At 41.8% G+C, this 26,229-nt stretch overlaps 4 protein-coding genes across 8 annotated transcripts in view; 3 read left to right on the top strand and 1 right to left on the bottom strand.

The window, feature by feature from the left end:
* Positions 1-408, top strand: part of c2cd3 (C2 domain containing 3 centriole elongation regulator) — a 28,076-nt gene extending 27,668 nt beyond the window's left edge. For 3 of the 4 annotated variants that reach the window (XM_061827242.1, XM_061827243.1, XM_061827241.1), the window contains one exon: positions 175-408. In XM_061827242.1, the coding sequence (XP_061683226.1) occupies positions 175-312 (138 nt within the window). In that variant the 3' untranslated portion in view covers positions 313-408. The remainder of the gene's footprint in view (positions 1-174) is intronic. The other variant, XM_061827244.1, reaches the window with a different exon arrangement.
* Positions 409-607: 199 nt separating this feature from the next.
* On the top strand, positions 608-8,850 carry LOC133505263 (dicarboxylate carrier SLC25A8-like). The gene is made up of 6 exons (XM_061828331.1): positions 608-863; positions 2,401-2,608; positions 3,183-3,386; positions 4,604-4,705; positions 4,977-5,157; positions 6,526-8,850. The coding sequence occupies exons 1-6, from the start codon at positions 735-737 to the stop codon at positions 6,638-6,640; spliced, it is 939 nt and encodes a 312-aa protein (XP_061684315.1). The 5' UTR covers positions 608-734; the 3' UTR covers positions 6,641-8,850.
* Positions 8,851-12,366: 3,516 nt separating this feature from the next.
* camkk1b (calcium/calmodulin-dependent protein kinase kinase 1, alpha b) lies at positions 12,367-22,095 on the top strand. Its single transcript, XM_061827161.1, has 16 exons — positions 12,367-12,612; positions 13,052-13,099; positions 13,873-13,926; positions 14,019-14,070; positions 14,696-14,817; positions 15,318-15,354; positions 15,484-15,505; positions 15,607-15,695; positions 17,003-17,202; positions 17,285-17,338; positions 18,606-18,679; positions 18,800-18,887; positions 19,246-19,374; positions 20,422-20,525; positions 20,767-20,818; positions 21,667-22,095. Exons 1-16 carry the CDS (start codon positions 12,367-12,369, stop codon positions 21,772-21,774), a joined length of 1,479 nt encoding a protein of 492 aa, XP_061683145.1. The 3' UTR covers positions 21,775-22,095.
* Positions 22,096-23,819: 1,724 nt separating this feature from the next.
* Positions 23,820-26,013, bottom strand: LOC133504743 (odorant receptor 131-2-like). 2 transcript variants are annotated; one of them, XM_061827296.1, is made up of 3 exons: positions 25,885-26,013; positions 24,641-25,053; positions 23,820-24,553 (listed from the first exon to the last, which is right to left on the bottom strand). In XM_061827296.1, exons 1-3 carry the CDS (start codon positions 25,967-25,969, stop codon positions 24,086-24,088), a joined length of 966 nt encoding a protein of 321 aa, XP_061683280.1. In that variant the 5' UTR covers positions 25,970-26,013; the 3' UTR covers positions 23,820-24,085. The 2 variants fall into 2 exon arrangements, with proteins under 2 accessions (XP_061683280.1, XP_061683279.1); XM_061827295.1 differs by having other exon boundaries at positions 23,820-25,053.
* Between the last annotated feature and the right edge of the window lie 216 nt (positions 26,014-26,229).

The raw sequence follows: 26,229 nt of genomic DNA, 5'->3' as shown, positions 1-26,229 counted from the left end.
TTATATTATTTAAATTATTTCACATTTTAATTTTATTCAGAATTTTCATTTCAGGTTAAGTTTGAATAGATTACACAAACTGTAATCCCTGGAAGGCACGTGTCTGCATTTACATCTATGTTTCAAGTGCTATTTCTTCAGCCTTGTGGTTCAATAATATGTTCTTGTTGGCAGGAGCGTGGCGTCACTCCGCATCAAATTCCTCGCAGGGGTCCATGGCGCTGTCCCGACATGTCACCCACCTCCAGGAAGAGAGAGACTGAAAGATTTGCTAGAATATGCGCCACTCGCTTAGATATTGATGACGATTAGCATGCTGTGTGTGTTTTGATGTGTAGAAATGGGGGGGAAGCTGCTGTAAAGTAAGTGTCCTGTTTTGTATTTTTCTAAATAAATATTTGCAATCCATTCAGTGTTCTCACTAGCACAGACTCGTTATGTTACACAAGTTTGTAATCAAATAGTTGCACAGGTGATGCAGCTGATTTGCATCGGGCGTGTCTTCATACCTGGCTTGCACAGGACTGAGCCCCTCCGCCGATCTTGTCCTCTTATAACGCCATGACAGCTCACAGCTCGTGTGGGGCTGGAGGCGCGAGACCAGCGCTCCGCTTTCAAAGGACTGACTTTCCCGTAAAGTAGCTTTAATGCAGCTCTCAGAAACGCCAAATTGTCTTAGTGCTTAAGGGCAGATTGATCCTGAGCCGGACATTTTTAATTTTTTTATTTTGACGATGGTCGGAGGAGGAGGTTCTGGCGATCTGAACCCGTCGGTGCCCATCAAGATCTTTTCGGCCGGGGCGGCTGGCTGCGTGGCGGATCTGGTCACCTTCCCGCTGGACACGGCCAAAGTCAGACTGCAGGTAAGCCACAGTGACTGAAAAAAACTCTTGGTATTTATGCAATTGATCGTCATAATAGCTTTTAAAAATAAATGTAAAATTCAGCCCCAAAGCTACTTCCACTTGGCAACATGACATTTGAAATGCATGTCAAGATTAGAGCAAAATATTTTCAAGTATCCATGGCAGAAAAGACACGGAAGCTGCCATTTATGGTACTTTTGGCCTTTTCCAGTTGTCCTTCAAAGAGGAACTTATATGGGACTTTTTTTTAAAAATCCAACCACATAAAATTCGGTGGGCACATCTGTCAAGATTTAGATAAAAAAACGTTCCAAGCAATGTCAGAAAATGTACAGCTTGGCTACTGTTTTGGTTGGAAACTCATTTTGGCCTTTTTCAAAGCCCTTGTACAGTAAATGTGAAATTACAAATTTGTTTCTGAACATTTATACATTCCTCACTGGCTGATTAAATGAAGATGGTTTGTGGTTGGGGAATATTTTCCTTTTGATGTAATCAGAAAATGTCGAAGTCGTGGGACCATCTTCCTGTGATGTGCAAAGACAACGGTGGTCAGATAGATCATGCGCAGTGTTTACTTAAGATAATAGTGTTTGATTTACAAATGTGTCAAAGAGAAGCTTGGAGAAGTATTATTTAAATAACCTTGGTGCACACTTCTTTTTTTTTTGTTTCTTGCAAGAATATAAAATCATTTTCAAGATCATCCTGGTGGAGGTATTGTTTTAAGTTTTTTCAAATAATTTTTTTACCCTGAACACCCTCCTGGGGCCAACTACTTCACTTTTTTTCTTGATTGCTACCAAATTTGAACCTTCGGCCAAACAGACGGGAGATAGAAAATTGCGAGGGTTTTCATCAATAGGTGTGGGCGGAGCTTGGCAGTCGAGTTTTCTGCCTTGTCATAAATCACAACACTTCTAATAACATGTTTGCGTTTTGAAAAGTCAAACCTTCCATTTTGCAACGTGACATTTTTGCAGGCACGTCCGCACGGGTTGGCGCAAATTAAACTGGACTCTTATTTTCAAGATAACTTCAGCTCAATTCCAAAAGGCTTCTTCATTTTTCCATTTGAAAGTGAAGTGTTCCTCTTGATGTCTCTGGTGGGTGTGTCACGTCACTGTGGGTGTGATCACCGTGAGGTTGCTCTTACCTGGTGTGGCTGCTGAACAACTAACTGACTGGCATCCTAATTCCTGTTGATAATTTTTTTATAGGAAGTCCCCCCTTTTTTTTTTAAGATGGATGGAACTGCCAACTCTGAACCGGAAGAAACTTCTTTCCATGTCTTGTACAGTGTGTAGTAATTCTGGTTTGTTTCATTTATTTTTTGATAGGCCCAGATTTTTGCAAGCGATTTGATTTTGAGGTTGGCGTCCAAGTTTGATTACTCAACATAAATTTCAAGGCAGTTACTTCGCCATTGAAGCTCCAATTTCCTTCTAATTTATTCCACTCACTCCTATTCGCTGGTAGTGCCAATCAAAGGTGGAACATGTGATGTTTTGCACTTTCTTCCTCTCTTGTGTAGATCCAAGGCGAATCCAAGCCCTTGGTGAGAGGCCAGAAGGCCACGTACAGAGGAGTGTTCGGCACCATCTTCACTATCCTGAGGAGCGAGGGCGCCAGGGGCCTGTACAACGGGCTGATCGCCGGGCTTCACAGACAGATGAGCTTCGCCTCGGTGCGAGTGGGCCTGTATGACACCATGAAGGAGTTCTACAGCAGGGGCTCGGAGAGTAAGTGCAGCCGTTTGGTGAAGAAACGTGATCGAACACGTCGGGCGTTTACAGGAATTGAATTTCTTTCCACATCTGAGAAACTTCCTGACTTGTATTCATTTGAACTGCATATTGACTATGTTTATGCTGCACGCCTTCTTGATTCGACATAACCTTTTGACAGCTAGAAACTCAATTTATGTCATCTTGCAGATTAAATGTCTTTAACAGCTCCGGCCAGTTATAGACACCACTCATTTTGATATGTTTTCTCTGAATGACTGTCAACCAATTCAGGGTGTAGTCCGCCTTTCGCCCCAAGTTAGCTGGGATAGGCTCCAGCTCCCCTTTGACTCTTGGAAGGATAAACGGCTTGGAAAATGGACGGATGGGAATGGACATTTCGGATTGTGTGCAGCACATTGGTGAATTCTGAGAGGTCGGATGTGAGCCGCGGCCTTTCGGTGGAGTTGGTTTGGAAATTGGATGGATGGACATCATGCACCCCACGGCCGTTTTGCTCTCAGTGCTGCCTTTACTGTCACGTGAGCACTTGGTAAATCCCCGTGCGGCACGCTTGTGTGTTTCACAGATCCTGGCATCGCGGCCCGACTTCTGGCGGGCTGCAGCACGGGGGCCTTGGCGGTGGCCGTGGCCCAGCCCACCGACGTTGTGAAAGTCCGCTTCCAGGCTCAGGTACGCCTGCCCCAGGGCGCATCAATAACCAGGTACAGTGGCACCATGGACGCCTACAGGACCATAGCAAAGGATGAGGGCGTCCGAGGGCTGTGGAAAGGTAAGAGTGGCCCCGCACGTTTGTGATGAAATGTGGCTTTTAGTGTAGTCAGTTGATCCAGTGTTTCTCAACTTTTATCGCCAAAGGAAAATGTCACGAAAACTATTTGGGTCATTCCTGAAATAAAGGACAATTTATGCATGTTCTAAAGAATAAAAATAAACCATCAGATAATTACATTTGTGCAGTTGAAGCATCAGTGGTATGCATTTTATACTTAGGTAACTGAAAAACATTTAAAAAATATTGCTGAATAAATAATTTATGTTAAATATTCACATTTTATTTGAATACTTATTTGAGTGTGATTCATTACTTTGACAGGCAAGGCAGTGCTAATAATCTTAGAGTTTTTTTTCCTCAAGAATCTGTGCTGGCTTTGTTAGCCGCTTATACAAACTAGGTCAAGAAGAAACGTAGCTATCTAAAAAAAAAAAAAAAAAGTAATGTGAATAACAGTGTTATTACACTCTGTTGTAGTTGAAAATATTGAAGGAATATGAAAAGTAAACGGTATGTCTTACCTTTGGTCTTGATTTGAGTTCTGTCCTGCACCTCACTTTTGTTCTTCTTCCTCTAGATGACTAAAAGGGTTTTTGTAACATGGTTCCGCATATGTTGAGAGTCATAACTTCAAAGCATCATGACTTCCATTTAAAATATGTCTGATCGAACAAAATGTTTTAACAGTTACGAGGATGTTTATCAACACAATCAATCATGCCGATTCAAATCCCATTTTAATTTGTGAGTCCATAATCAAGCGGGGAAGATGAGAGGAGCTGTTTTTGCTATTTTAGATCATTTAGGAATTACTTTTACTGCAATATGTACATTACAAACACAATGAAGTACAAGCCATACAGTTACATTTTGTCTCAGGCCAACGATACAAGTGCATGCTTGTCTTTTTTGTAATTTCCAAAGAAAATGATGACGATCTTGTCTCAATTTACGAACGCGCTTACAATGCAGATCTGTTTAGTTCAATACAAAAGCTATACTTCCGAAATTGCAACAAGAGGCGACACAGCATAATCAACCAACGGAAGAGCATTTCATCGTTCTTCCCTTCGCTTTATACTGTTGGCAGCGATAGAACCAAAATACATTATTTGCAGTAAATTAAATGACAATTTTTCGACACTTGATCTTTAACGGAATCTCACGTTTAGGAACGGTTTGGACTCGACGTTAATGGAATGCCTCTTGCGCAGGTTGCCTGCCAAACATCACTCGCAACGCCATCGTCAACTGCTGCGAGATGGTCACCTATGACATCATCAAGGAGCGCATTCTGCAATATAAGATGATGACGGGCAAGTTGCAACGTTGCATACATCATGCATCTGTGTGACGGAAATTGACAAGAGCAGGCTGCTGGATGTGAACTGAGGCTCATGAATGTCTTTTGCCTTTGGATGTGGCGAAGTTGCATGCCGCGTGTTCTGTTCCAAGTTAAACAATTGTATGTATGTGGTCACGAGGCCGCCAGATGTTTAGTGTAAGTGTGACGACAGCTCCCGTGTTAGTCCGAGGGCCCTGTCTCCCGCATCTGCCCAATGCAATTTCTCCGCATTCCCCAACCAGACAACTTGCCCTGCCACTTTACTGCCGCCTTCGCCGCCGGCTTCTGCACCACGGTGGTGGCGTCGCCGGTGGACGTGATCAAAACGCGTTACATGAACTCGGTGCCGGGCCAGTATGGCGGTGCCATCAACTGCGCCTTCACCATGCTGCTCAAAGAGGGAGCCACCGCCTTCTATAAGGGGTATGTGCTGTATTAACAACTCATTCACTGCCATGGCCGTTAACTGGAATCCTACAATGAACATCAAGTACGTTAGCTCGTTTGAAAACCGCTGTAATGACAAACATACCCGTAGATGGTGGCATTTGAGATAAACAATAGAAAATAAAGATTAGGATTTTAATTTTTGGCATGCCCCGTCGATAGCTTGGGAGAAAAATGACAACAGTTAGTTGTCAGTCAAGTTAGCCACCTCATAAAAAAAAAATAAAGTATGTTCTTAGCATTTGTCGCGGAAGGTAGTAGAATGTACATCATGATTTTAAGACTAAACGATGACACAGTTCATACAGGTGAATGGCAAATGCTATGGAAATAGGCAACTCTCGTTCAACTGTGGCCATGTGTGAGTCAATGTCACTCACGGCACATTTCTTGTACATCTGTAGCAGAGTGATCATTTTGCCATCAAATGCCCTTTCTCACAAAAGGGAAAAAATATACAGCTTTGTTTTCTTTGCTTTTTGACAAACCTCTGTTTTGGTGAAAGCCAGCCATGTTATACTCCTGATTAGTAAAGAAAGGAAAGTGATAGAAAGGATGTGAGGCTACTCTTTCTTTTGATCGGTTCAGTGCTTAAATTGTCACGGAGCACTTCTCTGTGGTTCTTCAAATTATGTTAAAATACTTGTAATTGTCTGGAAATATGGGGAACTCCGCTGTAAAAATGGCTGGCAGTGATTGGGTTACAGGGGCTGTGAAAAAAAACATTTCCCCCTCCTCAAATACTCTTTTTCTGCATAGGTTTGCATTTTTAAAATCATCAAACAAATGTCAATATTAGACAATGCAATCCAAGAAAACTTAAAATTCTGTTCAAAGTTACCTGAGCCTGTGTGAAAAGGTAATTGACCCCCCGCCCGCTCATGGATTTATTGTGGCCAATCACATTTCTTGGAAAACTGAGGTCATTTGCACTCACCAAAGCCGAGGTTGATTACCTCCAGGCCTGTTGAATCAAGAAATCACTTCAATAGAACCTGTCTGACGAACTAGTAGGGCGAAAGAGCCGAGAAGGCGGCAACAAAATCCCACGATGCAAAGAATTTGGAGAGTGGCCAGAAATGACCAAAATATCTCCACAGAGGTGTGAAAGACTCATCGGCAGTTCTTGAAAACGTTTGCTTGAGTAGGCCATTGATTCTTCACAAAGGGCCAAGTACCTTACGGTCCTTCTTTTTCTTTCAACAGTAAAATCACCTTTAAAACGAGCATTTTATGTTTGTCTGATATTTACATTTGTTGGGTGGGCAAGTACTTACTCACCGCATTTACACAGTACAAATGACAACGTTGAAATAACAGATATCTCTCTTTTTTACATTTTAGATTCATGGCCTCGTTCCTGCGGTTGGGCTCTTGGAACATTGTTATGTTCATGAGCTACGAGCAGATTAAAAGAGGTGCGGCTAAACTGCAGAAGTCCATGGAGTCTTCGCTGTAACCTGTCTGACAGGTTGTCTCTTTGTATCAAAAAATTTAAATACAGTACACAAATAAAATAAAATACAACTACATGATGGAAACGCCCCGGGAGGGCGCTTGGGCCTGACTCTCTGGATGGGTTTCACTGTAGTTGTGTTGTGAAAACAGCATGAACTATAATACTGCCACATTTTGTGCATTACTTTTTTTTTTTTTTTATCCATTCATTTTCTGTACCGCTTATCTTCATGTGGGCTGCTGGCATGCTGGCGCCAATCCCAGCTATCTTCGGGCGAGAGGCGGGATACACCATCCACTAGCCGTTAGCCTATTGCAGGGAGACAGAAACAAACATTTGCACTCACATTCACACCTACGGGTTGTTGTTTTGGAGGGGAGGAAACAAAAATACAACAATTTTTTTTTTATCTGAAAAACAGAAATGACTCCAAAAAGGAAATATACAAGCATTTTATTGTTTGATAAAACTGACAACTAAACGCTAATTTGTATCATATTTACTGTAATTTCCGTCCTACAGAGCACACCGGATTATAAGCCTCAACGATTACATTTGTAAAGGAAATACCATTTGGTACATACATAAGATGCACCTGTGCAAAAGCCGCAAGTGCCCACATTCAAACCCATATTGAAACACGAGATATTTACAAAGAAAGACGGTACACAGAGTTTTCGAAGTTTTAACCCATTCATGGGGAGGGTGGGAATTTTTTGCCCAATTGAGATAAAAGTCTCCTAACAGGCCACAATCAAGGAAATACCACTTCTTTTTCGTTTATCGTTACGTTACATGATAACTTTACTCATTTATAATCTCATCCCAAAAATGGGACGCTGCCCGTGAGAGGGTACTTGGGTTTTCTTAGTAAATCATCCCCAAAACCAAAATCAGAATCAGATTAAAACGCTTAAATATTTTAATATACTGAAGGATATAATACGTGAAAATCATCATGTCCCAAAAATGGGACGCTGCCCATGAATACCTTAGCTTCGTTTAACATAGCGACAACATGGTAGCACAGGGCTGGTTAAAAAAAAAAACATACTGATAAAAAAAAAAAAAACAAAAAAAACAGCTGCGGCAGCTATACATTAGCAACACTGTAGCACAGCACTAACAGAGCCGGTTTGAAAAAAAAAAGCTACCTAAATCACTGAGATGCGGCAGAAACACGTTAGTGTGGCGCTAATGCTGGCGTGGCGCTAACTGGGCTGGTTAAAAAAAAAAAAAAACACCGGTAAAACTTACTGAGACGGCAGTAACACAGCAGCAACACGCTAGCGCTGCGCTAACAAGGCCGGTTAAAAAAAACATACCGGTAAAAATCACTGAGACACGACAGCAACACAGCAGCAACATGCTAGCACAGTGCTAACGGCCAGTTAAAAGAAAATTTACCGGTAAAAGTCACTTTCTCGGCACATATATTCCACTGTTATCACGCTTTTCCGCTCTAATGAACCCTTGCACAAATGCACAAATTAGCCGCATTACCGCATAAACTGCAGGGTTGAAAGCGTGTGAACAAAGTCCCGTTTTATAGGCCGGAAATTACGGTATTTAAGATTAAATGAGAAATATAATCCAAACAATTTATATATATATAAAAAAAACATGGATAAGCAGTGTTGAAAATGGATACATGAATTTATTTTGGGGGCAATTTTTTTTCAAACACGTACGGCTTTGTAAAAACAATGGCATCCTGTCATTGCAAAAAAAACCCAAAGACAAATCAAAGGTTTATATTCCATTTTCCAAGCCACTTATCCTCCAGGGTGGCAGTCGCGCTGGAACCGATACCAGCAAACATTGGGCACTACACTCTGAAAATACTTGAATTCATCCGTTTACATACTTGGTGAGATGAAGTTTTGGTGTCTTTGAAAGTTTCACTGTGCATTAAAAGGAGATTTCAAAGGCCAATGACACTGGGGTTTATTTTAATTTGACATTATTATGGATGATTACTCTTATAAATGTGTAGATGTTGTAGCCTGTCCATGATTCTGTGTGTGTGTTGTCTCATGAAATTCTACAAAGACCTCTTGTGGAGGCCTCTGTGCTTATTTCACATTACCTTTGTTGACAGTGCATTTAAATGTGTCTCTTTTTACTTGTTTGTGAAAAATAAACGTCTCAGATGCCACTTGCTCAGATCCATTTTATAAAATCAATACTGCTATCTGCTTCAAAAATAAAATCAACCCAGTTTTTTGTATGACAGTGCTGACAAGCATGATTAAAGATGTTTTTTTTGCACTGGTCCATTCGTGGATCAAACAGCTGCTGTTAAATTTGAACAGTTTGACGTGTGTCTGTGTTTGTGTTTTTATGTTTTCGATATAGAGCGCGTGCACGTGACGTCACCATTTTCACGGCGCCATTTTGCCGGTCAAAAAGAGCTGCTCAACAGTGTGGGGGACATTGAACCGGAGCAGAATATTCACAATGCCCGAGACTTGTTGTCCTATTGGTTGTCACAGCAGACGAGACAGATATTCAAAGACATCATTCTATAAAATACCAGCTGAAAAGACCAGAAAATGTCGATGGATTTCGGCAATTAAACATGATGGGTGGTGCCCAACTAAAATACGCACACGCTTGTGTAGCGATCGCTTCATTTCATGTAGAAATTATTCTCAATCTGAAATTCCGAAGAAGTATTTATAATGCCAAGTTGGCTATTTGAGAACAATGCCTCAACAATGCCTTAAAAAAAAAAGAAAAGAAAGACAGGGCGTCGTCTCCAACATACACGGCAACGTGTTGCAGCCACATGTTAAACTTGGGTAAACCTCTCCCTCACAGATGTTTTTTTTTTTTTTTTTTAAATATGCATTGTTCTCAAATGAGTCCAACGCGTAATTAAAAAAAGAAAATAAACCGTCGGTAACAGAGGTTTCCGTAGTTAAACATGGCTGCAACACGCTTCCATGTACTGGGGCTGAAGCCTATCCCAGCGGTTTATTTTCTTTTTTTTTAAATATGCATTGGACAGCCGACTCGCGCCCCCCCCCCATCATAGTTAATGAATGCTAGTTTGTGTAAAAACAGGGGTCATTTATTTAAATATTTGTATTTGTATTGAAAAAAAAACTGAGTGACTCCATCACTATGTGGGATTTATTCTTGATTAAGAACAGATCCAACAACAAAGTATTTGTACGCATCCAGAGTTTTCTAGACTTTGAAACTCTTGCGTTGTAAATCTCGACGACTTACTCACCAGATCCATGTATAGCTCCAGTTGTCCAAGACAAGCGGAAGCGGGTTAACAATCCAGTTTCTTATTCGCGAAAACGTCGACTTCGGCATTAAGTGTGCCAAGTTTCTCTCATTTTTCCACGTACCTTCGTTTATTATCACCATCTAAATGTTTAATGGTATTGGAAAAAACTCTGGGCGTCGTGCTATTAGACGTATTTTTGTGTCATCTCTTACCGACTTACCATTGAAGAATGTTTTTTTTGACCGGCACTTCCGGCCAGCGACTGATTTGATGACGTAGGGCCACGAGATCTATAAGTTAAAGTGCATTTTAGATTCTTTCAAATTTCCCCCAAAAGCAGAATAAATTGGTGCTTTGAGATACAATTTTAATTATGCAACCACACTCATTACTCAAAGCACTCCCATGTCATCATCTTTCTCCACTGAAATCATGGAATTATGTAACAGCCTCTCCCCTGAAAAAAAACCCAGGATAATTATGTAATTAAATAGAATGTAAAGAATTGAATTCTTGTGCATGATGATTTCATTTTGTGACCACCATCAGGCAGTATAATAGGTATGTAAACAAAAGAAGAATACAGTAGTACACTGGTTCTACTATGACCATAAGTGTGATAGTGAGATAAAGAATATGCCAGTCAGTGTTCTTAATAATTTCTTTCTACTTGTGTGGCACCACCCTTTGTGTTCAAATATCCACTGCTTCAAGGATTCTACAACCATAGGCATCGGTGCTAACAACTTCTTTGGAACTGGGGTTTGCACAAAAGCGACCCCTGTCCTGTTCTGTCCTGAGCTCGTGGGTCATGTTGTGGCGTTTTGAAGCGCTCAGCTGCGCTAAATGCGGCGCGGGCTAATCCCTAAAGACCGCCGCTGACCAGGTCCTCTTCCTGATTAGCAGGGAAAGTACGCCGCTCAGACACAAAGGTGCACCACCACGTTTTCAATCTCATGAAGGACGCCGACACCGGATGCACGGGGGACAGCCTCACCCTCCTTTGTAAGTACACTTTTTTTTTTTTTTACTTTTTTAAGTCCGTGTGCTTGAATTTGTTGGCTTATTGTGCAAACAAACATGTTATTCCTTTTGATATGTATGTGTTTTCAGCTGTGTTTGTCACCCATCCCCGAGGCACAAACATGATCATCCCTTGGCAGGGAAATTTTTTTCCATTCTTGTTGCATCATTGTTGTTGTTGCGTAAGAAGCTTTCGGGCCTTCAGCTCTTGTATTTTTAGGCAACGACCTGCCTGACAATCGCATTGAAATATATTCAAATATACTATGCACACGTTTGATTTACTCCATCTGTGGATGGCTCGGCCCATTTGTCCCTGTTAAAAATTAAATGGGGCCCTCGAGCACCGAAAAAGTAATTAAATTAAATAATAATTCAGGGAATGCAAAGTACAGCCTACAGGGCGCATGCCCCATTTGTTCATTACATTAATGAAAAGAAAATACATGGGTTTTGTATTTTTTGTTGCATAAGTTTTGACATTTCCCCTTAAAATTAATTGATTCAAATGTCTTGTTTTGTATCAATTTAGCTCATGAGATAAGTTCATTTATCCTCCAGCCAATATCCGAGCCGCTTATCCTCACAAGAGTCATCTTCGGACAGGAGATGGGGTACACCTTGAACTGATTTATTTATTGTAAATGATCAAAAGAATATTTTGTAGGATAAACAATTTTGTGTAATTTAATCAATGTATTCTGCTGAACAATTTAATGACCTTGGTTTGAATTAATAAATGTTAGAATAAACAACTTTACATATAAAATTTAAAGTAGAAGTTTCCATACACAACTGAATGTAAAAAGACCTAATTGCTAAATGCCAGCATAATGAGGATTTAAAAAAAAAATTATATGAAGAGGAACATGTGGATGCAGTTGAACTTGGCACACCTGAAACACATTACTACTTTGTTTAATATCATAGGAAGTTAAAAAAAAAATCAGCCAAGATCTTGGGAAGTAAGATATGGACTTTCATAAATCTGCTTCATCCTTGGGTGCAATTTCCAGACATCTGAAATAGTCATGTTCTTCTGTTCAAACAATCATATGCAAGTATAAATAAACACTATAGGAATGACCTGGGGAGAGTTTCGAGCGAGGGTTAGGGCTTTGAAGTAGTATTTCAAGTTTGAGTTAGAGTTGTAAAGTAGGGTTTCATGTCAGCGTTGGTTTATTTATCAGCAGTTATTAGGGTTTCAAAACAAGGTTAGGGTTTCCAGGAACGGTTTCAAGCCCGTGTTGTGGTTTCTTATGTATTGTTTCAAACAAGGGTTCGGGTTACAAGCCTCAGGTAAGGTTTCAAACATGGTATGTTTCGAGTTCAGATTTTTTTGTCATTTGGTTTTACTGTTGACTATTTTCAACCAAATCCAAAGTCTTCCTAACTGTCCCTCCTGACAACCCCGTAGCGACGCTTCCCGAGTGAGCGTCACCGCCCCCGTCGGGCCATCATGAGCGTAACTACAGGCGACGACCCCGACGCCGAGCACGACGCCGAGCTGGCCGACATGGTGGCGGCTATGAACGTCACTGTGACGTCGGGCTGCGCCGCCGCACCCAGCAACAACGGCTACCGGCCGGCCGGCGCCCGCCGGGCCCGCCTCTCCGACAGGAAGATGTCCCTGCAGGAGCGCGGCGGACGCATTGTCAGGCAGCCCACCGTTGAGACCAAGAGGGTCTCCATCACTGACGCTGAGGTGGGTCAGTTTTTTGCGTGACGTCAAAGTAGACCAAGTCACATCGGTCACCAGACTGGACGGCTATCTAAAAGCTGTCTTGGGTCTGATGTAGTTTTTCACCAGTCGCTACAGTCGATGGAATTTGGAGATGCTTTCATGTCAAACGTGCACATCAGTTACTACAGTAGAACTTTTTTTTTTTCTCTTTTTTAAAAGATTAGCTTGTCAGATTGTCACAATTGGTCGTGACGGCGGAGAGCCACTGAAACGCAGTTTCCGTTCTCTGCACAGCGGCCACGACATTCGGACACTTCTTCAATTGTTTCCTTCAAGTCTAATCCAAGTTGTGCGTCGTTCGCTACGGCGAGAGAGAAAGATCAATTTGAAAAGATGGCTTTCTGCCATACGCGAGCGAAAGACTAACAAATTAAAGGGTGGCTTGTTTTTCTGCTTTCAGGACTTTGTGCAGCTGAACCAATACAAGCTCAAGAAAGAGATTGGAAAGGTACCGATTGGGATTTTTTTCTCAGTTAGTGAGCGGCATAAACCACAAGCGATCAGGTGAAGAAATCACATTGCAATGTACGTACAGTCATAGGATTTGTCGGGAATGTTATTAATACTGCACCGAAAAGGAAATTTTCTTTTTAAGTAATTTTTTTTACCTCGGTTTTTGTAATTTTGCAAGACTAGTTTGATTTATTTTTTTATTATTTTAAACTTTAGGGTGGCACGGTGGGCTCAGCTGGTAAAGCGTAGGCCTCACAGTTCTGAGGTCCCTGGTCCAATCCTGGACCCGCCTGTGTGGAGTTTGCATGTTCTCCCCGTGCCTGCGTGGTTTTCTTGCAGGCACTCCGGTTTCTTCCCACATCCCAAAAACATGCAACATTAATTGGACACTCTAAACTGCCCGTCAGGTATGATTGTGAGTGCAGCCGTTTGTCTCAAAGTGCCCTGCGATTGGCTGGCAACCAGTTCAGGGTCTACCCCGTCTCCTACCCGTTGACAGCTGGGATAGGCTCCAGAACCCCCTGTGACCCTCGTGAGGATAAGCAGTGAAGAAAACGGATGGATGGATACATTTTAGTTGAGCATTTTGGGGGGGGGGGGGGTGGAATACTGCCACCTTGTGGCCGGAACATGGTTCTCCCTTGACCACTTTCAACATTTGACTGTCTCCACCGAGTTCTCTACACCTTTGCATAGATGAATGAGTATCATAAAACAATCAAAAATAGTCATAATAATCACAATATCCTGCTTTGTGGACATTGATAGGGTTCTTACGGTGTGGTGAAACTGGCTTACAATGAAGACTCTGAACAGTATTATGTAAGTGGACGCTACTTTCTTTTTTGTTTGATGTATGATAATTTTTTTTGTATCCATGTACTGTTCAATAAAAAAATCTGCATTTCATCCAGGCTATGAAGGTTGTATCAAAGAAGAAGCTCATGAAGCAATTTGGCTTTCTGCGTGAGTAACCACAATCAAAATAATAAGTGAATGATCAATAAATGCATCATTGTCCATGTTTTCTTTTTGTATTCTTACTTGAAATATATATTGCAAAAAGGCTAGGTCGTTTTCCTAAAATAGTCAGAATTTTTTTCCCGATAAAAGATTGGGATTTTCGTCCCACCAAAAAGTTGTTTTGAAAGATTTTTATTTATTCAAAACTACTAATTTATTTACATTCAAAAACAAATGTTTAAAAGCATAGGAAAATAAAACTTTTAAATTGGTAAAACATCTCTGACAATTTTTTTTTCATGAAGAATTGTCAGGAAAATCTGTTTTTACCTGAAGGATTTTTTTTAGATGGAATTTTGTTTCAAATTCAGGATAGTAAATTTAATATGAAATTGGAAGAAAAAAATATTTTTATTGATTTTGTCAGAAAAAAAATAAAATATAATAAACAACATATTTTTCATGAAGTGACTCGTTAGCCAAGTTTTTTTCTGGGGTACCAATAACAAATAAAAGTGTAGAATTTGTTTAGCCCGGCGATGACAGCGACTGCCTCCGCGTGTCCTCTCGTTGCGTCTTATCTGCTGTGTCCGATTTCTTGATTTTTGGGGTGGGGGTGTCACTCCAGGTCGCATGGCGCCCCCCCAGCAGGAGGCCTTCCCCAAAGCCTCCATGCCCCTGGAGAAGATCTATCGCGAGATCGCCATCCTCAAGAAGCTCCACCACCACAACGTCGTCAAGCTGGTCGAGGTCGGTCGGATCACTTCATTAGGAACACCCGCGCCCATCGACAATTTCATATTGATTTTCCACATTATCCGTTGCAGCAGTTGTTTTCTATATTTTCAATCAAGGCACGGTAATATGGAGGAGAAATTGTACAGTCACGCTTCCGCTCGAACGTATAATTGTTGACTTGAAGTTAAACGCGGAACAAAAGCCTGCGTGTCTTTCTGGACTTGGTGAAAAGCAGGATGCGGTTTATTGTTCAGCATGATTGCGCCACTGAGCATCAAATCATTGAAATGATCACGAGGCGACTCATGTTTTGACACTTTTTCAATTTTTGCATTTGCTCTGTACAATTTCTCCTCATTTTCAGAGGGAATTCAATGCGAAAGAGATCTCTTGGTGTGTGCCAGGATACAAGCGTGTATTTGTCACGAGGTCCACGTTTAAAGTGCGACATGACCCGTGGCTTGAATCCGTTGCATTTTCTTGCAAATTGACGACTCCTCGTATCTTTGCAGGTGCTTGACGATCCCGATGAAGACGGCCTTCACATGGGTACGATCTTAATTACAATTCCTGTACTGCATTTATTGTGACTTAAAAGAATGTTGTAAAATGTTTGCAATGACAACAAGGATTCTAATTCAACGTCTTCTTTTTTTTTTTTTTTTTTTGCCTTCGTAGCCTTTGAGCTGATGACCAAAGGGTGCTTAATGTTGCATTTTGACATCCTCACAGAAAGTTATGGCGTGAGTTTGTCAGGATACGATTTGGACGCCGCTCTCTTTTTATTTGTTTTCCTTGCAGGCCCGTGATGGAGGTGCCCACAGATGAGCCGCTGACGGAGGAGAATGCTCGCTTTTACTTCAGAGACCTCGTGCTGGGCATTGAGTATCGTACGTTCGCGCACCAATGTCATGTTCTTTACATTTTAACTTAAAAGAATTTCGCATTTTAGTTTTATGTAATTTCATTTGAGGCACGGTGGGGAACTGTTTGTACCGTTTGCCACAGTTCTGAGGGCTGAGGTTCAAATCCCTCTAAATTGCCCGTAGGTGTGAATGTGAGTGCGAATGTTGGCTTGTTTCTATGTCCCCTTCGATTGGCTTGTGATCAGTTGAGGGTGTGCCCCGCCACATCCCCGAAGATACCTGGGGTGGGCTCTGGCAATCCCGAGACACTTGTGAGGATAAGCGGCTCAGAAAATGAATGCACGGGTATAACATAATTTTGGATTTGGTCAACCTCTGAAAATGTAAATTGCACATTTTCAATTTAACCTAACAAAAAAAAAATTCAATGTTGAGTTTGATTTTGATTATAAATTGTATTTGTAATTTTCATGTTCATTAATTGGACACTCTGAATTGCCGCTAGGTGTGATTGTGAGTGCGGTTGTTTGTCCCGATGTGCCCTGCGAATGGCTTGCAACCAGTTCAGGGTGTACCCCGCCTCCTGCCCGTTGTCAGCTGGGATAGGCTCCAGCACTCCCTGCAGCCCTCGTGAGGATAAGCGGTAAATGAAATGGATGGATAGGTTAAATTTTAATTTTAAACCCAACCCCTTTAATTTTAATGTTTGACTTCAAATTGAAATTGTAACATTGGTCTTTACTTTAGTGATAAACGTTACCCTTTCTTAATTTTAGTTTTGTGAGAGACAACATTTAACCTTAATCCCTTCATTTTAAATAAAAAAAGTTAGTTTTTGCTTGCTTAGAAGTTAATGTTGACCCCCTACATCCATCCATCCATCCATCCATCCATCCATCCATCCATCCATCCATCCATCCATTCATTTTCTTGCCGCATATCCTCACAAAGGTAGCGGAAGTGCTGGAGCCTATCCCAGCTCTCATTGGGCAGGATGCTATGTACACCCTGAACTGGTTGCCAGCCAGACAGTCACACTTTAAAGTGGGGATTTAAAGTGTCCGATTAATGTTGGATGTTTTTGGGATGTGGGAGGAAATCCCATGTAGGCACGGGGAGAAGATGCAAACTCCATACAAGCTGGGCTGGGATTGAACCCAGGTCCGCAGAACTGTGAGGCCAACGCTTTGCAGCTGCTCCACCGTGCCGCTCATTGCAATATATGCATTTTTTAATTACGGTACTTTTAATATATATGATATAGCATTCAGTTAAATTTAAGATTCATCCCAAACCCTTGAAATTTGATTAAAATGTGTGTGTAATGGCAGTGCACTACCACAAAATCATCCACCGGGACATCAAACCGTCAAACCTTCTTCTGGGCGACGACGGCCACGTGAAGATCGCCGACTTTGGCGTGAGTAACGAGTTCGAGGGAGCGGACGCGTTGCTTTCCGGCACGGCCGGCACGCCCGCCTTCATGGCGCCCGAAACCATGGAGGAGCACCTGCGAGAGTTCAGCGGGAAGGTGCCCTCTCGCCACCGACCAACACGCTTGCAAACGCGTCGTTATTTGGCGCCGGGTGAGCGTTTGACTATTTTGCTTACAGGCGCTGGACGTCTGGGCAATGGGGGTGACGCTCTACTGCTTCGTCTACGGGAAGGTATGCAAACTGAGCGTGCGCACATGCGTGGAGAGTTGGGCAATGAGAATCGACAACCTGTTAAATTAAATGACCGGTCAACCGAGTGCAACACTTTCATTAAGATTATTCTGTTCAAAGGAGGCGGTGCTTCATTCCAATTCATTGGCCGAGTTTGCAGCTAAAATACGTCCACGCCAGCTTTCAGGCAGCTAACAAGTTGAACGCTGATGCATTTTAGTTTTTATTTTAGTCTTCAAACCAACATAAGAACTGATGAGATACAAAAATAAAATTGAAATGACTTCACAGCAGTAGAAAGTCGCAATACAGCTAAAACTTCACCAAACTGGCAACTTTGCATCACAACGAATTGGGACAAAATTCACCAAAACGTTGTCTCACAGTATCGTAAACGCTAACTTTGTGTCTCCTCTGTATGTAGGTTAAGCAATCAATGTTTTATTGCATTTTATGACGTTAATTTCTGCTGTCAAAACTCACTGGTGTGTGAAGTTACTGTCCATGCCAAAATGTTGGGTTCTGACATGTTCCCTTCAAAATTCAAAACTACATGCTTAAAACACGAAGTCAAGTTAAAACTTGTACCAATAAGCCATTTGACATAATTAAACAATCAGAAATATTTATTTTAAGAATGCTGTATTTAACTTTTAGCCGAAAAACTAATGAAAATTCAATTGTGTTAGTTCCACATACACAGCCTTTTAGTTAATGTTTGATATTGATATAGGTTATAAAGAACACAGTGTCAAATATTCATTTTAGTTTATTCTGCAGGGTGTGAAGAAAATTAATGTTTATAATTTGGGAACCCTTTAAATGTAGAAAACGTTTTGGACCCAGCCCCCCCAAGAGATTCAGAATTGAGAATTATTTGTGACTGGAATCAAAATGAAGAGCCAGAGTCCCGCGTCCAGAATCGCTGAAATTCAAACAATGCCCAACCCCATGTTTGTGTCGCTTGTTGTGTGCATGTTTGTATATTTGTCTGCACATTTTTGTGTTTGTGTGTTCCTCCATATGTACGCATGTGTGTGTGTGTTATCTGCGTGCACACCTCTGAATGTGTCATGTTTGTTAGTGCATTTTTTCTTGTATGTTTGTGGAAGGAAGATGAATGTGTGTGTTTGAGTGTGTACACGGCACCCATCATTGCATTCATTTCCTACACATAGTGTCTTGTGTGGTACACGCGCACAAAAGCATACTCGTGTGTGTACTAACGCACAGCGTGAGCATTAACTTTGGGTGTGTCCTCTCGCAGTGTCCTTTTTATGATGAATACGTCGTGTCTCTGTACAACAAGATCAAGAACAAGCCTGTGGAATTTCCGCTCACGTAAGCACGATGCCGTATGAGCCCCAGAGACAATATTATAGAATACTATCGGTGAATAATCAAAAGTGCCCATTTCCCAGCCAAAATCACAGTGTATGTTTTCCCTTGCCTGTTCCACAGCCCTCGGATCAGTGAGGAACTGCAGCATCTCATTGTCAACATGTTGGACAAAAAACCCCAAAGCAGAATCACCGTCCCAGAGATCAAAGTGAGCAAGAGACACTCAAGCGTCCCTGACGCACTCAGTGGCTGCCTTGTGTACTTTGTCTACTTTTTTTTCCCCTTCAATTTTGTAATATTGACTCTACACTGTTCATTTGTGCATGCCATGCCTGTTTATTCCTGTGTGCGGTGTTGTGTGTCTGCTTCTTCGTGGGTTTGTGTGCATGTATTCGAGCATTTGTGATTGTGTGCACACATTTGTGTTGATGGGAACGCGTGTTAGTGTGTTTTTGTCCACGTTTGCAAGTTTGTGTACCTGTGGGCATGTTTGTGTGTGTTGTGGTTTTATTTTGTTTACATTTGTGCGCATTTCTGCATATGTGCGCGGGCACGGTCCCACCCAGCTCCACCCGTGGGTGACCGAGTCGGGCGCCTCCCCGCTGCCACTGGAAGAGGACCACTGCACGGCCGTGGACGTGACGGACGAGGAAGTTCAGAACAGCGTCACGCTGGTCTCCAGCCTCTCTGCCGTGGTGAGTGACTCCGATGTCTCCCGTGAGAATATGTTCTCCTCACAGGTTTTAATTTCTATATTTCATACATCTTGAGTTCAAGGATAATTGTCTTATATTAGACAGAGAACCCTACTGATTATGAGAGTACAATGTGCGGTTCATGACTTTGAGGAGAAAGTTCAGATGAGAAGACTTCCTCATTGCCATTCGAGCAGTCACACTATTGGATGATTAAGATTTGAATTAAGTGATTTTTTTTTTTAATCACATAACATTATGTTTTGAGGCTATAACATCCAAAACGATTTAAAAACCAGCTGAAAGGTGAGATGAGAACACATTCTTGTCAGTGGTCGAACGCTCACCTTTTTCAGTAGTTCTTTGTCAAACTACGAGTTTAGGGAGGACAGTTTGAAATCATGTAATGAATCCGACTAATTTTTTTATCTGACCCAAAGTGGAATAGTGTGCTATAGTGTGATTCATCCAGATTTCAAATTGTTTTTGAAAATCACGGAGGAAAAGGACCATTCGACTTGTTCTCAGTGGAAAGTTTAAAAGCTGGCATCTGTGATGGTATGCGGGTGGGTTACCGGCCATGGCATGAATGACTTGCGTGACTGTGATGTCTGCCATTCATGCTGAAAGCAACATGCAAGTTTTGGAGCAACATATGCTGCCATCCAAGCAACGGCTTTTTCAGGGATTCCCCTGCTTATTTCAGGAAGACAATTCTGCTCGTGTTACAACACCGTTGGTTAGTTAAAGAATGCAAGTACTAGACAGGTCTGTCAACAGTCCAGAGCTGTCCGCGATTAAAAATGTTTTGCAGGTGCATTATGAAGCTCAAAATACAAAAGATGGAGACATTGGAATGTTGATCAATTGAAGTGGCAGATTAACCAAGAATGGAAAGAATTCCACCTCCAAATCTTCGAACACTTTGTGTCTTCAGTTCCCTGGATGCAGCATTACTCAACTTCCCCAGTCTTATTCCACTGTTCCCAATTTTCTCCTTCTTTTTTTCTGATTCTTTTTTGTTGTTCTTGTTGCTCCCATTCACAGATCCTGGTGAAGTCCATGCTCAGGAAGCGCTCGTTCAGCAATCCCTTCGAATGTCAGGCCAGGCGGGCGGAGAGGTCCATGTCTGCCCCCGGTGGACTTCTCATGTAAGTCCAACCTGATCAACTCTAAAGCAGTCAAAGATTGGAGTCGGATAGAAATGTCTTTCAAAAACACGCAATTGTTCTTGAAGTGAAAAACAGCAACAACATTGAAGTAAATGAATTATTTTCCAGATGGTATTCAAAAACTTTCATTGATTTTTAAGCATGAAATGATGAACATAATTGATTTTGAGGAATATTTGCATTGGACCTGGACGTGAGGAGCACGGTCTTTTCCTTTCAGTGGTTCTTGGGGTCTTTTGGGGTCTTCGGCTCAGCTTCACCCTTCTTTGAGGTAAATTGTTTTAATTGACCTCTCCTCATCCCCAACTTTTTATCCTTTGTATGAGTTTTCCTCTTCGGATTTTGCGTCCGGTCTTCAAGCTTGTAGCAGCTTATACAGAAGGCTCTGACCAGCCCGATCGTAATTCAATAAATTCTGCTGATTTTGGACTGAATGGTGTGAATACTCGATGTGGGACGCACCTGGCGACGACTTCTGTGGACTAAAACCACCCTATGTGCAACCTTAGTACCAAAATTGGAGTCGTATCGTTCGCGTCGAAGCAGCTCGGCCTATGTTAGCCTAGCTGAGACGCTAACAACAAAAGCGTCTGTTTTCCAATATTTACCGAGGAGGAAAACATCAAAAGCTAGTATCTACACGTCCTGCAAAACCAACGTATCGTATACAATGAGGATAGTGAGTACCAATAAGAAGTTGGCGACCCCCAACGTGACAAGCCGAAAGGAAAAGAAGAACAATGAGTTTTTCTCTTCCTTTATCGTCAACCCACCCTCGTGCCCGACTTCCTTTCATTTTTCTCCTCAAGTCGTTCTGATGCTCGTCGCAAACTTTTCCAACTTTTCATCTCAGCATCCCGCCACGTTCATCCGTATCCCCAATTTCTGATCTCCATTTTTTCCCTTATGCCGATGGTCTCTTTGGCATCCCCTAATTGTTCTCCCCAGTCCCAAATTTTCATCTATATCAACAACTTTTCAGTGTCATCCCCAATTTCCCGTTATCATCGTCATCATCATCATTATCATCATCCACACGACATTGTCATCCCCAACATTCCGCCCTCATCGCCACCTTTTGCTCATCTTCATCCCCGATTTTTGCTCATCTTCATTTCTCACCTCACCCGTCAGGAACACCAGCCGCGACGGCAGCCGGGACGGCGAGCTCGAGGACTTGTACGAAGACGAGGCGTTCGCAGATAGCACGGTTGCCGCCCAGACCTGACGCTGCCCCCCTTGTGGCAATTGCTGTGTCGCCATGGTTTCGTGGGTAGCGCAAAAGATTCGCCATGCAAAAAACAATCTCAGTACATGCACGCGCTAACGTTAGTGTAATGGATTGTTAAAACCTAGAAGAAATGCTCTGTGAAAAATAATTGTTTACATTTTCCTACAAGAATAAAAATGTCAGCTAGCAGCTTTTCGCGTGTGTCCAGTCTTAAACACTAGGTGGCAGTGTTTGTTCTCCCGAGCTAAACGTTTTTAGCCAAAGAGGAAGTGCTAGTGTAGAGAATTCATGTGCATACTGTTGAATGAAAAATAAATAAATGATTAAATAACAGATGAGAGATGAAATAATTAAAATTGTTAGACTAATAGCACACTTACCTATGTCATTTTTTTTACATATTACAATGACAACAAAATACTAATATCCTTGCATTTTTTTCTTTTTTAATTTCTGACTTTGTGGATTCAAGGTCAAATCGAGTCAACTGGACTTGAATACACAAAAATAAGCTGAACCTTTTACAATAGCAGATATAGTTGTGGTCTCAGATTTTGGAACAGTTTTGCAAGGCAGGTCACTATTTTCTGAGTTGTGCTGGATTTTGTTTCAGGCTAAGAGAGGAAGGGGCCCGGAATATTTGTACGTTTTTCTTCCTTAAATGAATAAAAAATGAAAACTAAATTAAATACCGTTACCTCTGTAATAGTAACCTGGCAAAATACCAAAGTTTAAAGAGTAAGGGTATCTTTTACAAGCTGTAGAGTTTTTTTTTTTTTTTTTTTTTTTAAATACATGACATTGGTTTAATTTTTGACGTTTTCAACTTTTAGGTTTTTTGACCGACGAGCCATTTTTTGTGTCTGTGGTGTGATTTGTGAGTGAGTAGCAGTGCACGTCCACCATCACTTCAGTTTTTGTGCAAGTATTTATTGCACCCCATAACCCCCACATCCCTAACCATGGCTGTGAAGAAAATGAGCCCTTTGAACGCTGTCCGTTACCCAAGTGCGAGTTGTTTTTCACCGAGTACCCGTCTTCTCAAGTAAGTCATTGGAGGTTTTCTTTTTATTTATTTTTTTCTTCAATCATCAAAATGTGTTTGCCCATTGAGTGTCCCACTTGGACAACACTCAGCTTCTTCAGTCTTTGTAAAAACTTTATTTAAATTCATCCACCTATCTATTTTCTGAGCCGCTTATGCATATATATTGTATTTGCATGAAACAAAAAAAAAAAAACCTGAAAATGACAGGCATGAATATATTTACGCTCTTCACAGAAAAACAGTTATACATTCAAATCTCCTTTTAGCCTCTTTTATATTTGTATTTTTTTAAAATTCCCATTTATTACCCTTGGTTTAATGGACTTTTAGATGTAAATTTCATACATCCATTGAGCTTGATTCTTTTTTTTCTATGTTCTGAATATTCCATAACATCACACGTTTCACAACTGTGCTCCTGTAGTGTTTTTATGACTTTTATACCTTTAAAATTAGAGTTGCTTACAATTTTTTCACAAATTTCATTTGAAAATTTATTGGTAAGATATTTTTGTGAGCCTTGTGGATTGTTTTCAGGACAGTATTTTAAAATGGTCAAAATCAAAGAATTTCACTGTATTATATTTTATAAATATTAAATTAGACGACTCACTATGTTGAATGGTTTTAAAGCTCTTTTCTGTTAAAAAAATGGTAGATCAAGTATGGAACAATTATTAGGGTTTTGTGTATTTGTTCTCTGTAAATAGTACTTTATAAAATACCGCAATTACTTTTGCTGTGTTACCTTTTATATAATCTGTCACATTATAATTTTGAATGATACAGCATTCTTCATTCTGTCATTAACCCATATCAAATATCCGAACTACTTCCCTGTGTAGGAAATTAATGCCTTTTTTTTTAGCATATAACCTTTTCAGCAAACGTTCATTCGTAATTTCATGACAAATATGTTCACGTGCAATCTTAAGAATATGAGAGCAAAGCACTTTGAAAACATGTCCTTTTATTTTAGTAATATTAGCAACTTTCATAGAAAACAAGACAGCCTAAAACATTTTCCAGCATGCAAAGACATTTCCCCCACGCCAACAACAACGTTCCCTTTTTCTGTTTTCAGGTGCACACAATGACAATGCTTGTACGTACATGTTCTGTTTAAATTTACTCAAAGGACAATTAAATGCAGGGTTGAAATCAACACCGTGCAGATGCGAGTGTATTTTGTACTGAAAGCAGGAGAGTGTGAAGTTTGAACGTGTCACAGATGAAGGCAGCGGGAAAAGAAAGACGCTCTCAGGACACAAACGCAGCTTTCACGGGCGTGACCGACACTTTGAGGTGACAGAACAGATGGTACATGAACACGACTCTGAGGCTCTGATCTCTCAGCCCGTAAACGAGAGAACTCAGACATCGGGGTAAAAGGAAAAGGCACACAAACAGAGTGGACTGGAGTTGTACAAAGACCATGTGGCTCAACACAGTGGAGATACGTAACAGGAGGGTGGTGTAGAACACTGACAAGAGGCTGAGGCCCAGCTGCGCAAGGTGCAGCAGCAGCGTGTCCCGAGCCTTGCGGGCCGAGTCTTTGTCCGTGGCCGCCGATCTGGCCGACACAATCACGCCCACGTAGCTGAAAACGATCGTCAGGCTCGCAGAGATGAAGAGGAAATATGTGTAAATGTTGAAGTAAACTTCGGAAATGGGTACAACCAACATGGTGAAGAAGCTGCAAAACTTGGACATTTGCAGACTCTCCAGCTGGTCAAAGGGAAACATCAGCAATAGAAGCCCCTGAATGAGAACATTTAGAAAACAAAAGACCCACGCGGCGAGCACGGTCCCCACCGTGTTCCTGCTGGTAATGATGGAGGCGTGCCTGAGAGGGTGGCACACGGCCACGTATCTTTCCAGCGACATCACCACCAGCACCAGGGGGGATATCCGACTGAAGAGTTTGGTGAGCATGACGATCACGCCGCACAGGGGATACGTGAGGGTGACGCGAGAGGCGCTCAGCAAGTACAGCAGCTGCGAGATGACCAACTGCAGCGTGTCTCCGAGCAGCAGGTTCGACAGCAGGATGTAGCGCGACGTCTCCCGGAACACGCGCTTGCTTCCCAGCGTGAACAACATGACGCTGTTGATGAAGAGGAAGATCAAGCAGAAGAAGGTGGTGGAGGTGCCCCCCGCCACTCGCTCCTGGAGGCCCAGCCATAAGGTTGAGTTGGCTGACAAAGTTGCCATGAATGTGCAGGAGACTGAAAAAGTGAAGAAAGGAAAAAAAAAAGGGGGAGACTGTCGATGTTGAGTCACATCACAGCAACTTTATGTTCACTTTATATGCTTGAAGGTTCCATAACAACACGCAACACACCCCTCCCTTCACCCCTTCAGCCAAGTCCCCACCCATTGTCAGCATCACACTGGGACACACAAAGTCAACAGAAGAAAAACAACAATAATAACAAGGCCAAGAAAAAGGTACTTGAACTCCTCCACTTTGGGTAGGATCTCTTCTTTGACCCAACTAAGTTTGAAAACAGCCAGCCTTCTTTTGATAGGCCGAACAACAAGCCTGGTATGCCACTGTATGTGAATGTTGCTCCTTGTTAATTTTGGGAGTTGGTACTTGGTGTAAAATGTTTTTGAGAGCCACTGAGGTCAAGCGTGGCACAAACAAAACGTGTACAATTGACATTTAGAAAAGGTAGAAACAACCAGGGCCTCACGTTCCAAAGTGTCATATTTCCACCCCCATGCTTCACAGTAGGTATGAGGTTGTTTGGATCCAACTCAGCATTCTTTCTCCTCCTAACACGACATGTTGCGTTTGTACCAAAAATTTTAAATTTGGTTTTCTCTGGCCATATGACTTTCTCCACAGTCCTCTTCTGGATCATCCAAATGTTCTCTATGTACTGGGTTAAACACGGGGACAGGTCTCACGCTGCAGGATTTGAGTCCCTGATGGTGTTGTGTGTTCTTGTTGTTTGCCTTTGTTTCTCTCCAGTTCTGGGATTCTTGTGATCATTTCGACTTGTATGTATTGTATGTCTTCCATTTTGCACCCCCCAAAGCAAGCTGCTTACCTTTTGCAGAATCAGTCTTTCCAGCTTGGTGCAGGTCTACAATTTTGTTTCTGGTGTCCTTTGACGGCTCTTTGGTCTTGGCCATCGTGGATGTGTGGAGTGTTGTGGACAAGAGTCTTTTATACCGATGAGTTCAAACAGCTGCCATTAATACACGTAACGGGTGAAGGATAGAGGCTTGAAAAGAAGTTACAAGCCTGTGAGAGCTAGAAATCTTGCTTATTTGTAGGTGACCAAATACTTATGTTCCACCATCATTTGTGAATATTTTTTTAAAAATCAGACTTTGATTGTCTGGATCACCCCCCCCCCCATTTAGTCTCAGTCCGATGTGGTACACCTATG

The sequence above is a fragment of the Syngnathoides biaculeatus genome, chromosome 8, assembly GCF_019802595.1.
Source record: "Syngnathoides biaculeatus isolate LvHL_M chromosome 8, ASM1980259v1, whole genome shotgun sequence".
Lineage (NCBI taxonomy): Eukaryota > Metazoa > Chordata > Actinopteri > Syngnathiformes > Syngnathidae > Syngnathoides > Syngnathoides biaculeatus.
The sequence above is the reverse complement of the archived record's forward strand: the minus strand, read 5'-3'. Positions and strand labels throughout refer to the sequence as shown.

Bases quoted from the DNA above. Each gene is read 5' to 3' on its own strand.
- LOC133505263 (XM_061828331.1), top strand. From the start codon at position 735: ATGGTCGGAGGAGGAGGTTCTGGCGATCTGAACCCGTCGGTGCCCATC. The intron at 864-2,400 runs GTAAGCCACAGT...TCTCTTGTGTAG, and splicing joins CGGCCAAAGTCAGACTGCAG to ATCCAAGGCGAATCCAAGCC. The intron at 5,158-6,525 runs GTATGTGCTGTA...TTTACATTTTAG, and splicing joins GCCACCGCCTTCTATAAGGG to ATTCATGGCCTCGTTCCTGC.
- camkk1b (XM_061827161.1), top strand. From the start codon at position 12,367: ATGAGCGTAACTACAGGCGACGACCCCGACGCCGAGCACGACGCCGAG. The intron at 12,613-13,051 runs GTGGGTCAGTTT...TTCTGCTTTCAG, and splicing joins TCTCCATCACTGACGCTGAG to GACTTTGTGCAGCTGAACCA. The intron at 17,339-18,605 runs GTATGCAAACTG...GTCCTCTCGCAG, and splicing joins ACTGCTTCGTCTACGGGAAG to TGTCCTTTTTATGATGAATA.
- LOC133504743 (XM_061827295.1), bottom strand. From the start codon at position 25,969: ATGGCCAAGACCAAAGAGCCGTCAAAGGACACCAGAAACAAAATTGTA. The intron at 25,054-25,884 runs GTAAGCAGCTTG...TCACTTTTTCAG, and splicing joins AAAGACTGATTCTGCAAAAG to TCTCCTGCACATTCATGGCA.